The sequence below is a fragment of the Monodon monoceros genome, unplaced genomic scaffold (assembly GCF_005190385.1).
Source record: "Monodon monoceros isolate NGI ecotype Baffin Bay Population unplaced genomic scaffold, NGI_Narwhal_1 Super_Scaffold_20, whole genome shotgun sequence".
NCBI lineage: Eukaryota > Metazoa > Chordata > Mammalia > Artiodactyla > Monodontidae > Monodon > Monodon monoceros.
This window is the reverse complement of record NW_021703777.1, coordinates 33,545,835-33,561,048: the sequence shown is the minus strand read 5'-3', so window position 1 is coordinate 33,561,048 and position 15,214 is coordinate 33,545,835. Positions and strand designations below refer to the sequence as shown.

Below are 15,214 nucleotides of genomic sequence, written 5' to 3'. Positions count from 1 at the left end.
CTCCTTTACTGACCGGTCTCAACTCTCTGTTCTTCTGACACCTCTACAAGCTTATCGTTTTGAAATCTATTGACTTGCCATTCTCTCTCCTTATACTGAGCAGCTACAGAACTAAGATTCTAACTAGTTCATTCATGTGTCGCTCTGCTTGGAGTACACAGAAGGTCTGCAAGAAGTTAATACATTCATTGGAGGAAAGCTTGTCCAGTTTATGGGAGGCCTCAGGGAACTGATGTGGTACAGTGGAAAGAAAGCTGGAGTCAAGGTTGGGATCTGGCTCTAATTATTTGCATAATCACAAAGTATCTCAACCTCTGTGCCTGATTTTCCACCTCTAAAATCTGGTTAGAGGTTTAAGGGTTCAGCCCAGTAACTTCTGTGGTCCTTGCAATGCTGTGAATGCATTTCAAGACTGGCCTGGGACTTGTTCCCGTTGATGCCTCATCCGCACCACACCCATGGCCAGTGTAAAGCTGCAGGCTGCCTCGGTAGCATTACACACCTGGTTATAGAGTTCATGCCCATGGCTCTGATTGTTGTTGTTGCTTGATTTTGTGGAATGGAGAAGGGATTTGTTATTTAATATTACACCGAACCCTTTTCTACATAATCAAGGTAGGCTTCAAGATGTAGATAACATAGATTATATCAACCCGAAGGCAGATCCACAAAAAATTTTAATTTCAAATATATAAAACTATGTTCAGTAAGGGAAGCTTTGAGAGGCAAAAACTTTCAGGGTACCATGTTCAAAAAAAGTGTTTTGTTATCTACTTTTACGTATTTCAAATTCAAAGATGAGAAGGGACAGTATATAAAATTGATTTTATTGAACATGCATGTATACCAAATATAAAACTAGTTGAGCTGACAGATCTAGTTAGGTAAAGCTCTCTAAACAGATCCTATAAAACAGAATATTAGCAGTCATCATTTCTTATAGCCTTCTCATCTATAACAAAAGACTTTTGCCATTGGCATAACTTTGATATTGTCAGAAAACATTTTTGATACTTGAAAGTAATAGTATGAAATATAAAATGGAAAAATATGAAATATATATTCTGAAAAAAATATTTTTTAAAAAAACAAATCTATACTTATTTGCTTGTTCTTGGTAAGAAACATAGAGCAGAACAAAGATCTGGAACATCCAATTTACACGTGGTCACCACATTCATTTATTTTTCAGGAACCAACTTTCTGGCAGGAAAGAAGGATGCATGACTCCTCCCTGACACCCCACCAGGAGTTACTCATGAGTCAAATATAAGGATTTGGCTAAAGTCAGCTGACATTTCCTTGACATGTTTGCTCTCCGCCCTTACAATTACCGGCCATTACTTGAGAGATTGAGGACCATAACTAGTCTCCTAAGATCCCCTTGTTGTCTTGCCCCATGCCTCCATCTTCTGACATGCTTTTGGAAGTTACCTCTCTGAACCCCAAGTCTCCATTGCCCGTTCATAAAGTCCAAACTTGGTCTACACAAGACTTGCACCTTGGGCTTCCCTGGTGGCGCAGTGGTTGAGTCCGCCTGCCGATGCAGGGGACGCGGGTTCGTGCCCTGGTCCGGGAAGATCCCACATGCCGCGGAGCGGCTAGGCCTGTGAGCCATGGCCGCTGAGCCTGCGCGTCCGGAGCCTGTGCTCCGCAACGCGAAAGGCCACAACAGTGAGAGGCCCGCGTACCAAAAAAAAAGACTTCCACCACCTGATCACTCTCCCGGCATTTCTCCTCATCAGCCCTGCTCTGCTCTAGCCTCTGAACCACTTGCACTTGCCTGAATGCCCCATGACGTTTCAGGCATTCAGTCGCTGAATTAGAAAGTACCTCACTCTTCTGTGCCAGGCACGGTGGGGGCAGTTCTCGTGCATTTGCTCATGCTGTCCCCAGTGTGTAGAATGTCCTGCCCCAAATCTGTCCTTTTGGAAAATACTCCGATTTTCCAAGTCTCAATACAGTTCCTATAATTTTGACCTTATCAGTGAAAACGAACCACTTCTTTTTCTGTGCCTTCAATCAGCTCTATTGCAGAAAGTCTTAATACATCCTTCTGTGTATATGAGACCATCAGCTTTGAGGAGAAGGTCAATGTCTCATTCATCTTTTCATCCCCAACACCTGCAGGGCGCCTGATACTTGCATTATTTCATTTTAGCCCTGGCTAGTCCTGTTCAGCCTTTAGCGAGGTATGGCAAAGAACAAAATAAGCCACCAAAAGCTGTATCAGACACTACTGGATTATCATTTCACAAGTTAGAACAGAAATTTGCAGGACCATAAGGATGAATCTTAACTAATGAAGCCCAGAGGAATTCACTAGAGACATTAATGGCTCAGGGTTTCTTCCATAACCACAATCAAGGATATATGCTTCTCTTTCTACCTTGTTAAGCAACTAATCAAACTGAGCACAACAGAACGAAAACTCTCCTTTTCTCCTAGTAGTTCAACAAATTCTAGGGAATATAAACCTTCCTTCTGGTTCCCTCTTCCCACAAGTACTGGAACACGTCAGTAGGAGGAGACCCCCCTCTTACTATTTCTCTGCCTGATGCTGGCACTTCCTCCTTCACACAGATTTCTCTGACCCTTCAGGAAGATTTCATTTCTTCTACCCCTCATAGCACTGTGTATACTCTAATACAGGTAGTTAACAAATAATAATAATTCTAGACCATGAAATTGTAATAGGTCAGTGTCTGGCACATAATGAGCGCACGAATGATGAACTGAATCTTGCTTTAAGGATATGAGTCAAGACTAAATATGTTAATTCCAACCTTAAGTACTTCCCTTGGCTTTTAAGGAAGGATCATTATCTTTGAACAGAGATTTAACATCACACAGTGGTTTTTGCTACCTGCAATACCAAAGTCTGCAGAAGATGTTAATTATTTATGAGGACACCATATTTTTTTAAATGAATTTATTTAAACAATCGCTACATGAGTAATATACAGTAAGTGAAAAACCACTAATACAATGGAGTTCTCATAGTGGTTGTTTTTATGTATACACACTTAAGATAACTTTGGAACAGGCCCATAGAACACTTTATTCTGTGGTGTTTGTCATTTCATGCTTCAATTATTCAAAACATTTAAATAATTAGTTTAATTATTATTAAACTCCAACTGAATTTGTTTTAGGTAAATTAGTGGTGATGTACTAAAATCTGCTCTTAAATTTGTTTTGATTTAAGTGACTAACCCCACCCTCCTCACACCTCTCATTATGTGACTCATTATTTTGTAATTCTTGACAGTTTATAAAGCAATTTTAATACTTGAAATGCAAGTCTAGCTTGTAGCTTACTTTTTAGAATTTGGTAATTTTGTAAAAGTACTTGCATGCTTGCTTTAACACTGCTACATCTCAACTCTGATATTAAAACAGCCTCTGTGTAATCAACTTACATGCCTGGTGGTACTAAGACACTTAAAAATGATTTCTAATAGTTATTTCCTTTGCTCCTACTTGTTTGGGTTTTATATATTGCTGAAGCATCATTCTTTTAAGGATGTAAACTATACTGACTTAGCAATGAAATGGAACAACTGAAACAAATCTCTAGGGCTTTTACAAATTATACAGTGCATTAGTAAGTGCTTTAAAATTAAACTATCCGATGACGACATACATGCAAGTTACACCACAGATGCAAGGGCATAAGAAAATGGATTGAACATGCTTTTACGTTCACTTCCACCAATGCTCTATACTAACTACACTGGTATGATAATAAAGCAATCAAGAACTAACTTAATTTGTCTCTCATCAGTCTGAGTGTATGTGGATATCTGTGTATTTAACTGGCACATACGCACTCCAAGTACCCGAATTATTTCAATCCTATGTTCATTTTCCTCTCAGAGTGGTTTCCAGTAACTACAGTGAAAAATAAAAGGAAAAAAAAATGAATGCCAGGTTTCCTACTAAGTAAAGCCAAATCAAATCAAACTATAGCATTAGTAGCTATTTCTGCAGGAAAACACAGATTTCTATAGTTCTGGTCAGTTACTTTAGCATTAAACCTTACCTTTGTCAATATTGTTTCAAGTAATGAAGTTATTCTTGACCTATTGGAAATTATATATAATGTGAAAAAATTGTGATTTTTATTTTTTGGCCAATCATCAAACATGTTTTGAATAAGGGAAATTTTTTTTAGTTTAATATAATTTTTCAATGAAACAATATAAATTTACAATAAAGTTAGTGGTCTCATTCAGTAAATTTTCCAATCTTCTAATTCAGGTTTAACAGAGAAGAACAATGATTACAGGAGGGAAAAAAAAAAAAAAAAAACCCACAAATAATCTCCTGCGGCCATCATCTTAGGGGCTGATTTTCTTGTAATGGAGAATTCTAGCACAAGCTGTCATGTTTCCAAGATTCACAGTGCTTTGAAATGGAACTGCCTGGGAAGATTCAGAAAGGCTTTGCTCTTGGGCTTACACGGTAAGCACTTTGTGTGATTCTTAATCACATTTTTATCCAGAACGCAGTATTACAGGTCACATTTTTCTCAACGATGCTTATACTGATTTGTGCTCTATAAATATAAACATATCTACACACAGAATACACACACTGAAACAAGGGTATGAAGTTAGCCAGCCATCCATAAGCAGAATGGAATAAAAATTGCAGGAAGGGTAGTATATGATGCCAAACCCAGACAGACTATAGATGCCAATCCCAAGACTGCCGAAGCAAGAACACTTCTCTGATCACGAATAATTATCTTCACATTCTCACAAAACTGGAAAATAAAATTTAAGAATATTAGAAAAGGTGGCTAAACCTAGGAAGAATCACATATACTGAATAGTAGAGCTCAACTTTCCCAGCTATTTTCTATCTACCAGAAGAATTAGAATTTTTCTCATGATCTTGGAAAGAATTTAAGATGTTAGTAGTTCAGCTTCTTGATTCTACATCCCATAGTAGCTGAAATGATACTTTAGGCAACTAGGTTAATACTGGCAGTTGCCTTTGTACATACACAACATCTATAGAAAACTACAGAGAATGTAACCACATAAAAGTTATTCAGGATTAAAGGTTAAAGACAACATTAAACTGCCTCTCAATAACATAACATATTCTAAAGTAAAATGAGCAAACGATCTCTAATCTCAAGCAAATAGAATTTAGCCTATCATTATTGGTGAATTCAATTCCTACAACTCACCGTTCTAAAATTTGGTGATACTTTTGATGATAACATTCTGATAAGTCTCAAAATCTAAAGGCATAGAAAGTCTAATTTTGTTGTCATATCCTATTCCCCGCCAAAATATATTAAATTCATAATCAATTAAGTGACACAAAATTGACTGCTAGAAATAAAGATAAATTAAACAGGATCCTTACCCCCCAAGGAATGCATTTTTCTAAGATGTATAATTTTTTTTCCCTAGAAAACTCATTTTTCTTAGAAGTAATGGCCTATGTCTGAGTCCTGGATCACCTTTTAATCATTTAACATGCCCAGACTACCCTCTTCTCCATGGGAATACTGAGGTTGTTGTGAGGATCAGATGAGATTTTTTTGCAAGAGTACTTTGTATTCGTCTGCATGCTGTATAAATATAAGGTATTACAACGATTGTTATCACTGCTAGATCTGTTGACAATTATCTCTACTTCATCAGTGTCGGGGCAGAATTCAGCAATTAATTGCTCCATTTTGCTAAGAGTTTCCTACTCATACTGGTTTTAAGCTCCTTTTCTAGACGTGTCATTGTATATGCTTTTAGGGTCTCCTACAGTGACGTATTTAGTACTGGAAAACTGGGTTTCCAAATTCTTCATGGAATGAATGCACAAGTCCAATATATTTTAACACACTACCTTCACTGCAAGCCTGTCTCTGTCTGTACTTTCATACAGTATCTCAACAAATATGAAATTTCCTGTTGGTTATCCAGATGTCATTCTTTTTGTATGTCAAACATATGATTTGTCTCTTTTTACTAAACTAACAAGACATTGAGTAACAAATATACAATCTTAAAATGATGAGGATCAAACTGAATGACGTTTTCAGGACAATGAGAAAAGCTGCTTGGCAAATAATGGGGAGATATACATTTAGGTAAATAAGAATGTTGTCTTGATACAGTCATGCTTCTTTTATCTTTTTCCAATACTTTTTAATTAAGGCCAACATAGAATCATTGTGGACTCTCTTTCCCCCAAAAGAAGACTTGCACAAGGAGCATCTTGTTTCTAATGTCCTGTTCATGTTCATTTGGCCATCAGTCCAGGAAGTACCCCTGGTGTTGCTCCACAGTAGGAAATGTCCTCTAGGTTCTAGTTGTTAAGAAGCCTACAGGGGAACTTTTGAGCACTGAATCCCCGGAAATTAAAAGGGGTATGTGTATTCATTTTGGCAATGCAAAGCAATATCAGCAAAGAAAAAAAAGCATAAGGAATAGTAACAGTTACTAATTAAAGGGCTTTATAGTTTATGAAATACTGAAACTGTTAACAGTAATATAAAATAGTTTAATTTTATGATTTCTAAACTTGTAAAGAGCATCACTACAAAGAAAAAAAAAGATTCTCTTCCAGTTCACTTTCACATTAGTTGTAGTGTTTTCCTGAGGGAAAGTGCTCTTGAGAGCTTTTATAAAAACAAATTTAAGTGAGAGACAACTTTGCAACTCTCATGTTATACTGATAATAGTTATATATATGGAGAACTCAACCATCAGTCCCAGAATTGTCATTCCTTATGTTTCCAAAAAATAGAAACCAGTCCTCCTTCAGTACTAATGACCTACTTCTCTCAGGGCATGTTCAAAAACAGTCCTTAAAAATTGGAAAATTTGGGATGGAGATTTTTTTTTTTCCCGGGAAATCTACTCTGTGGTCAAATTGTTTGTTAGACCATTCAAAGTGAAGACAAAAACTCAAGTTTCACAAGAGGCGCTATGCAGCAACAGCAATTAAAGCACTACTCTACGTCCATAAAATCTTACAGTTGACAAAGAGGAAAAACTACTCCAACTAGTTATTTATGCTGATTAAACATTTTACTACCTTTAAAAAGCACTTGTACTGTGTTTTTTGTTTTTTTGGAGAAATATATAATACAGTGCTATATGTGTTCCATGAAAGGGTAACTCCTAATTATGGGAGGGAAATACTGTTTTTCCTTAGAGAAATGATTTGCTTGGGTCCTAAGTAAATGTGACGTGTTTCCTTTTGAACAGTTTTGGAGCCAGTGTTTGTAAATGTGGTAAAGTTCATTTCTAAACAGGCATGGACGGAAGCTGTGATTCTTGAATCACTGCAGAGTGCTCTAACTGTCTTTTTAGGTTGCTTAGAAAATAATCCCTAGATCGAGACTGTTGTGGCTTTATAAACAATCTGTAAGGAGTTTTATACACAGATGTATACAAGCACTATACGTTCATGATCTGCGACAGGAGAGAAAGATTTTCACATATGGGTCAAAAAATTAAGATGTGGAGCAATAAAAAAATTGGTTATATGGACTTAGATTCTTTTGGTACCCAAATATCTAAACATGAAGAGTATAATCTGAAGCTCATTATGTGATTGCCCAGGTTTTCATTGTGAAGGGTGCGCACTAACAATACCTCTGCTTAAAATTTGATTTTTACAAGTTAAGAGGTTTCAAAAGGCAATAAAAATCCATTGCTTTTCCTTTGCGTCCGTAGCTAATTTAATCATCTTAAATTCTAACAGTTTTCCCCCCTTTTTATAGTACCCATAAAATTACCTTCCAACATTTAATGGCTCTTCTTGAAAGCCAATTGTTTTGATCTCTGGGGAACCCAGAAACAATGTAACCCACCTGTGGGGCTAGTGTGTAAAGGATGCTTAACAATGGGGAAGTCTAGATGGGAATTAAAGCCAACACAGAAGGAATGCAGAATACCAAGGAAAAGACTTCTCTGAAGCTCAGCCACAGGAGTAAGGGATCTACCAGGGAGGTCTTCTTAACGGAAAATTTGGCAGTTCATCTTAAGCAAAGGGAATTCACCCTCTGCAGCTTGTAGATGGGGAAAACAGCATGCTTCCTTGTTTTAAAGGCACAACAATTTGTACTATACAGTGTTACGGATTAAATATGAACTCTAGACACCTTCCTTCCAACTGCAATTCTTGGGTAAAGTTGCAAGCACACGGCGACAGATTTTCTGTGACCCTCCCAGTCACCTGCCCATTGTCACTTCAACTACGCTGGATGGACACCCTGATGACGTCTGCAGCAATAACTGGGCAGCTCTCTGGCATCGCTGGCAGCGGTACTGCATTGCCACACTCTTTCACCGTGCATTTCGAGATATCCTGCAAGGCACATCGCCGTTTATGTATTTATTTGGCTTCCCTGACGAACACCAGAGGGTTCGTTACTAAGTCTAGAACTCAATCCCTGCTCGCAGGGGATAGGAAAGGTTAGGGATGGGAGGGGGCGTCCCCACCGAGCCCACCGGGGAGTCACACGTGGTACCTTGTCGGCCTGGGGGCTGATCGCGGTACCGAACCTGCAGTAGGTGACGAAGTGCTCGCAGTTGTTCCACAGGAGGCTATAGGGAGTCATGCCCAGCAGTTTCTCCGCCCTTCGCGCCACCTCTTCGTTGAGCAGCGCCTTCTTCTTGAGGGACCTATCCAGGTGATTGACCAGGATGTCGGCTCCGTAGGCGAAGTCCTCCACTGTGTCCACGCGGATGCTGGCCACCCTGCCAATGACGCCCAGGATGAGACGCTTGTTGGAGACCACCTTCTGCGTGAGCTCCTTGTCGTCAGTCAGGGCCAACAGGATGTCGGGCATCATATGGGCGACACGGTTGTCGCCCAGGTAGATGCCATAGTGTGTCAGGTGGGTCCGAGGCACCTCCAGCACGTCGCCGCGGAGAAAAGAGTTGATCTCATAGAAAGTGTTCCTTGCCTTGTCTTCGCCCGGGGCGCCTGAACTGAAGAGCTTGAAGTTGGAGATAAGGAGCAGCTTCTCCAGCACTAGTGACACCGCCTCCAGCATTGGGTTCTTCATCCTGCAGGGAAAAGTGTGTCTTGGGGGGACCGTCGCCACTCGGGCACGGCCGGGCCGGGCAAGGTGAGCTGGCCGGACAGGGGCGCTGCGCCGCTGCTCACCCGCAGGCCAGCAGCCCAGTGCCACGGGGCACGCCGTCTGCGCAGGAGGCAGTGAGAGAAAAAAGGGAGGGGGAGAAGCCAGGAGATCGGCTTGGCCGCACCGCACTGGCGACTGAGGAGGATGAGGCGCTGCCGGCGGCTAGCCACGGAATCAGCGGGACCCGCCCCGCGAGCCCCAGGCCGGGAAGCGCACCTGGAGGCGGTGCCGGGAAGCAGGGCCGCGCGCGGTGCACTCAGCAGCGCCTTTTCTGTGGCCTTTTATCGCCCTCGAGGGGGCGGGGCCGAACGCCGTCACAGACCCAGGAAGAGAGCTGATTGGGCGCCGGCGACAAACGCCGCTCTCTGCGGTGTAGCGCGGGACCGCAGGCTCTTTGGAAGGGGCGGGTCGTCTCTGGGCTTCTAAGTTCCGCCCTGCGACCCCTTCCACATGCAGGCTTCCTCTTGCGCTGGATACCTTAGCACTTACCGCCTTTAAGCGGCCGTTTTTGGAGAGTAGTGGCCGAGGCGTGACCGCACAAAAGATCTTGCCCCTGTCTAGACTGGGGCGTGTTCTGGGCACTTTGGGTCGTTTTCGGTGGAAAGTGCCCTCGGGCGAGATTTCTGAGCAGAACCACCTCCCTCTAAAGGGTTCTCGGAGACCGCGGCTTACTAAAATATTTGCATATACTCTGGGAACTGTGCGCGCCTCGAAAGCCTGCAGACTCCTTCCTAAACTCCGTAGAGGCGTGGCCCCGCACACCGCGCACCCTCCTTCCCTTTAAATGCCAGGAATGCCCCTAGCTTTCAGCTGGCGCGCGGGTGGGAAGCGACCGCGCGGGTGGGAAGCGACCCCGCGGATGATCGGAACCCGCGGCGCCTCCGCGCTCAGAGGCACCAGTGACCGTTGAGCGTACGGCTCCCAACGCTCAGCACGTAAAACGGCGAAGCGCCCAACGTCCTCCTGGAAAGCCAAATTCATGTCAAGTTTATTTCTTCTGCTTCAGGGTCACGTGGATCCAGCTTCGGTTCACCCACCGAAACTTTGCCGCTCTCTTAAAGCGCAGCCCCCCGGAGGTGACCAAGGAAGGAAGAGGTCCTGCCCCGCAGCGGGCCCCTGGCTCACCGGCGAGGCGGTACTGGGGAGCACTCAGGCTAGGGAGCAGCGGTCTCGGAGTCCGCGCCAGGCTTGGCACGCGGTGTCCAGACCCAGCGCAGAGTTCCGTGCTAATGCATTAAGTAAATGCTTGAATTCCTCGGACAAAGCCCGCAATGGAGAGCCTCGAATTGTTCCACAAAGCCTCCCTGTGTGGGGCTAATAGGTCTCCTCAGCGAGCAGATTCTCCGCTCGCCTGGGGGAGGGGCCTCCCGGCGGGTGATGGATGAAGAGACATTCATCTTACCTGGAAGATGAAGGGGACCATGGAGACCAGACGGGGAGGAGGCCGGCTCCCCATTATCCTCCGAGACCCGGCCTTCGCTCCCGCCCCCTATCTGCCAGTCGTCCCGCTTGCTGGTGACTTTTGTTCATTTCACAAACGATTTCGAATCACATTATAGTCCTGGCAAAGAGAAGAAAACTCCATTTCCCACAAAAGAATCGAAAGAGGAAGGCGGGAGAGGCAGTGGATGAAGAAATTTTAAGACATCCATTTCCCCAGTCTTACCCCAAAATTTAAAGAAAAGTGCAATTAGTGGTAGCTTAAACTAATCAAACTCCCCCGCACACAGGTGCTTGTTAGCGTCCGGCCAGCACACCAGCTCTGCGGCTGGACGGGAGCTCTGGGCAGTCTCTAGATATTTTTAGAAGTCTGATCCAGACCTTGCTGTACACCGTAACTGCAGTTACGTCGGACTGCAGACGAAAGTTTCAGGCTTCACCTTCCAGCAAGAGACGTCCGACTCTTAGGCGCTGCACGCGCTGGTCTGGTCCAGTTCTGGGAAAGCACGGATACCGGGGCCTCCAGGGTCAAGAGCCAAACGGCCCGGGGAGATCAAAGGGGACTTGGTAATTAGCGATTTCCGTCCCTAGTGGTCACTAACCCGGCTTATAACGCTACGACCGTCTGCACCCGGCGAATTTGCGGGAGACAAAAGCATGGAGAACTGCCTCAAGGCTCCACAGAGAGCTCTTTTAGAGCAAAAAAAATATTAAGGAGAAATCACCTATAGACCCTCCTCAATGGCCGCATCCCCACGGCGTTTTGTGAGAGGCAGGCAGCACCAAGCTGATTTGCATTTTTCTTTCTTTCCCGGTGGGGTTAATTTTTGGGAGTCACTTAAAGAAAAAAGGAGATGAGATTAATATGAGGCATGCATCCGAGTACCTTGCTCAAGATGTAGGCATTCTGCTGTCTTGGGAAATGAATGGTGGTGGGGAGTGCCCATAGTTTCTTTCTTGAAGAATATTTTGCCTGAATGTTATGCTGTTAAATAAATTAATTTTTCTCATTGAAACTGTCCTAAAGCTGCGCTCTTTGCTTGCCTGCGGGAAATTCGGCTTTGAGGAGCCCGAAGGAGACAGTGGAAGGTCTTCATTTGTCCATTTCTGAAGTCTCCTCAGATTTATTAAGCTGGGAGGGGTTAGTGAGGATTAGGCTGCTTTTCAACTGGGAAAATGCAGCGTCAGAAGAGCTCTTGTTGGCTGAACTGATTGCCCTCTCCTATTCAGCAATCGTTGAAAACTTCCCTTGCAACTACTCAACGTTCTCAGAGTTGCATATAAGTATGTCTGTGAGCGGTCACTTTTTGATGGCTCCCTAGAGTCACTCTTCATAAAAATATGTATATACACTAATAGGCTCACATTCCCACTAATACTTTCCTGCCTGAATCAATTTGAGCCAAACTAAGGGAAGACAATTGCTATTAGAAGGAAAAGCCCAAGAGAAATCTAACATCATAACTTTCTCCTTCCTAAATCAGAAGGGGTCATTTATTCATAGAGGGGAGAATCTGGCTTGGTAGAGAGACCCCTAGTTCCTCAGTTGTACGACATTCAACAAGTTTCGATGTGCAAATGCCTTAAATGCACTCAACTGGGTTGCTGGGTCTGGCTGGGGGATTGTGAAAGAGCCGTGGCCGTCCTGGTCAACACGTGGACATCAATGCACTGTGGACTCTCTCCTCGACCACCCCTTCCTGCCATCCCACGGAAACTCGCAAGACAGCCACAGCATCTGTTCAGGCCCAGGTCCCTGTCTCCCAGTGGTGAAGGCCAAGATTCCACTGGGTTTCTGCACAGAGGAGACTGGAAACAGGGCTCACAGTGCCCACCTAATTTTCAGGCTTCACCTTCCTGCCATGGATCCCATTGAAGGTCCCAGGAGATAGAGCTCCTGTTTTCGGGGACAAGGGGTGGCGGAGTCCTGCAGAAGCCAGGTAGGCTAAGGGATTTCCTACCCAAAGACTTTTTACCTCTGGAGACCCTCTTCCTCAGAAGTCTTTGGAGTGGAGAATAGGATCACAGTATCATGTGCTTCCTATGTGCTAGGCACTGAACTAACAAGCATTTTCTCACTTAGTCCTCATAGCCCTATGAGGTGTCCTCTCCATTTTACACAGGAAGAAATTGAGGTTATAGCTCAGTCTCTGTCACCGTGTTAGTGTGGATCAGGACTGAACCACAGGTTCTTTGCTCCCAGGTCCACCACCACTGGGGAAGGTCTGACCTCCCATCACTTCATCCACCCGTCATCCATTCATTTACTGAGTGCCTGCCATATGCCTGGCACTGTGCCCAGTCCTGGAAACTCAGTGAAAAACCCAACCCTAAACTTAGATTCCACAGCTTTTCATTTTAATTTGGACTTCATTTCCCTGCTTCTCTAGTGCCACGGATTCCAATTTTTTTTTTTTTTTTTTTTGCGGTACATGGGCCTCTCACCGCTGTGGCCTCTCCCATCGCGGAGCACAGGCTCCGGACACACAGGCTCAGTGGCCATGGCTCACGGGCCCACCCGCTCCGCAGCATGTGGGATCTTCCCGGACCGGGGCACGAACCTGTGTCCCCTGCATCGGCAGGCGGTCTCTCAACCACTGTGCCACCAGGGAAGCCCTTTTTAACATCTTTTTGGAGTATAATTGCTAGATTCCAATTTTTAACGTCAGTTATTTTATTGCCATAGAGAAAGATCTGGTTACGCTGCTGGTTAATAGTATACTCTCACCAGGCAGGCCCCAGCACTGGAGTGGCCAGTAGTCCTATGCCCTCCTTAGAAACAGAAATAGGAGCGGGGTAGGTGTTGGGTATCTTGCCCAAGGACACAGAGTCAGAGCAGAACCTAAGTGCAGTGTCCCAGACTTCTTACCTCTTAGAACTTCTTTCTCCTAAACCTGATAAATCTGGCTTTCTAAACCTCCTGTTTTTGAATTATCATCCTTCAGGATTATTTTGTTGTTTTTCTTAGATTTTTTAGATTATTACATCATTGGACACATAAATAATGATGGTCTTAACACGTTATTCTTCTGAATCAGCTGCCCATCTACTTTCAGTTCCTTTACATACGCTTAGCTCTGGCCCCATGGACACAAACAGGCCTTAACTAGCTAACTCTAAGGAGACAGGGAGAATAAAAGCTTTTGTGAACTTCCCTCTGGAGGCAGAGGAAAAAGGGCAGACACCTTTTCACGGAGCCTCAGAACCCAGGGCTGCCTGGAGTGTTCTCTGGCAGAATTCCATTACCTCCTGGGAGGAAGATTCCCCAGCTTCCTTCCTGGCTAGCTAGCACCTTATTATGAGGGCCTCAATCCTGCCTAGAGTCTTTAGAAAGATTAAAGGCAGCAGCTCCACCCAGACAGGATTTAGTTGTTTTGTTGTTGTTTTGGAAACCATAAACTAAGAACACTAAGCACAAGTAATTGACAGTTGATGTTGTAGAGAATCACGCCCCTGTAGATGAACACAGCTTACTATGAAGTAATCACAGGTGGGGGAGGCTGCGATGTGTGGGGAAGGGGGCAGAAACCCCGAGCCTAAGGCCTGTGCCACCCTTTCCACCCGCGTGAACTCTGACAAGTCGTTTGCCACCCACAGGCCTCAATTTCATCGCTCTAAAATGGCAGTGATATTTAGGAGGGCAGTTTTGAGGATTAAGCAGAACCACACATATTGCAGCATTGTATGAAGGTTCATACCGTGAAACCCCATCTCTAATATCATCTGTATTATTCACCAGTGAAGCAGAGTAAGGCAGAGGCCTTACTTTTCCCTTTCTGCCTGGACAGCATAGTCATCCAAGAATGCAGAGTAGACAAAGGACGTGCTTTTCCTCACAGACCCCTTCCGATGTCTCAGCACAGAGCCACAAGGGTGAGCGGAAAGTAGGCACATAAGTGTTTGGAGCTCTGCTCTCTCCACTGCTCACTGCCAAGGAAGTCCTCTATAATTCATAAAAACAAAGATAAAAACCCGCCATTTGTTCGAAAGTGCATCTCACAGGATACAAAAAGCCCCCAAAGGTCCATTTTAGAAATGGACATAATACCAAAGAATGACTAAAATATCTGAGATGTCCATGACACGTAGGGCACATTTCACTTTAAAATACAAATAATAAATGGCAAGCAATGTTACTTCCTAATAACTTGGAGCAGATAGCAACTATCTTATAAATTCATCTTTTTTCCCTTTTGATTCTAATTTACCATTATGAGGCAATAGTAAATATGAATATTGGGGGACCCAGGTTTGTTAACAAAAGCAAATGTGACAATTAATAACCTTTGGCTACATATTCAAAAGACAATTACCACACCACTGTATTCATATAGGAACTGTACAGAGAAATCAGGTACTGTTACGCTTCAAACAGGATAACACTGGCGATTACCAGTAATGCTAAGTACCAGGAGTGGTGATGAATGCCATGTTATTATTTATATTTCAAAAATCCTTTCTAAATACATAGACACCCTAAGGGTCAAATGGCAGGTAACTGAATACAGAACTTTCGTAACATCAGTCTTAGCTTTTGCTACTCATATCTGATGGTTTGTGAGATCACTGAGACTCGTGAGGCCTCATCTGTGAAGTGTGCTGAGCTGGATTAGAATGAGATGCTCTCTAAACCCCTACAGTGTGAATGCTCCCTGG

The 15,214-nt window shown here is 43.6% G+C and overlaps 1 protein-coding gene across 2 annotated transcripts; it reads right to left on the bottom strand.

Moving 5' to 3' along the window:
- Nucleotides 1-4,252: 4,252 nt before the first annotated feature.
- Nucleotides 4,253-9,178, bottom strand: LRAT (lecithin retinol acyltransferase). 2 transcript variants are annotated; one of them, XM_029235968.1, is made up of 2 exons: nucleotides 8,501-9,178; nucleotides 4,253-4,771 (listed from the first exon to the last, which is right to left on the bottom strand). In XM_029235968.1, the coding sequence occupies exons 1-2, from the start codon at nucleotides 9,038-9,040 to the stop codon at nucleotides 4,619-4,621; spliced, it is 693 nt and encodes a 230-aa protein (XP_029091801.1). In that variant the 5' UTR covers nucleotides 9,041-9,178; the 3' UTR covers nucleotides 4,253-4,618. The 2 variants fall into 2 exon arrangements, with proteins under 2 accessions (XP_029091801.1, XP_029091802.1); XM_029235969.1 differs by lacking the exon at nucleotides 4,253-4,771 and adding an exon at nucleotides 8,137-8,337.
- Between the last annotated feature and the right edge of the window lie 6,036 nt (nucleotides 9,179-15,214).

Bases quoted from the DNA above. Each gene is read 5' to 3' on its own strand.
- LRAT (XM_029235968.1), bottom strand. From the start codon at position 9,040: ATGAAGAACCCAATGCTGGAGGCGGTGTCACTAGTGCTGGAGAAGCTG. The intron at 4,772-8,500 runs GTACCACGTGTG...TTTATTTTCCAG, and splicing joins TCAGCCCCCAGGCCGACAAG to TTTTGTGAGAATGTGAAGAT.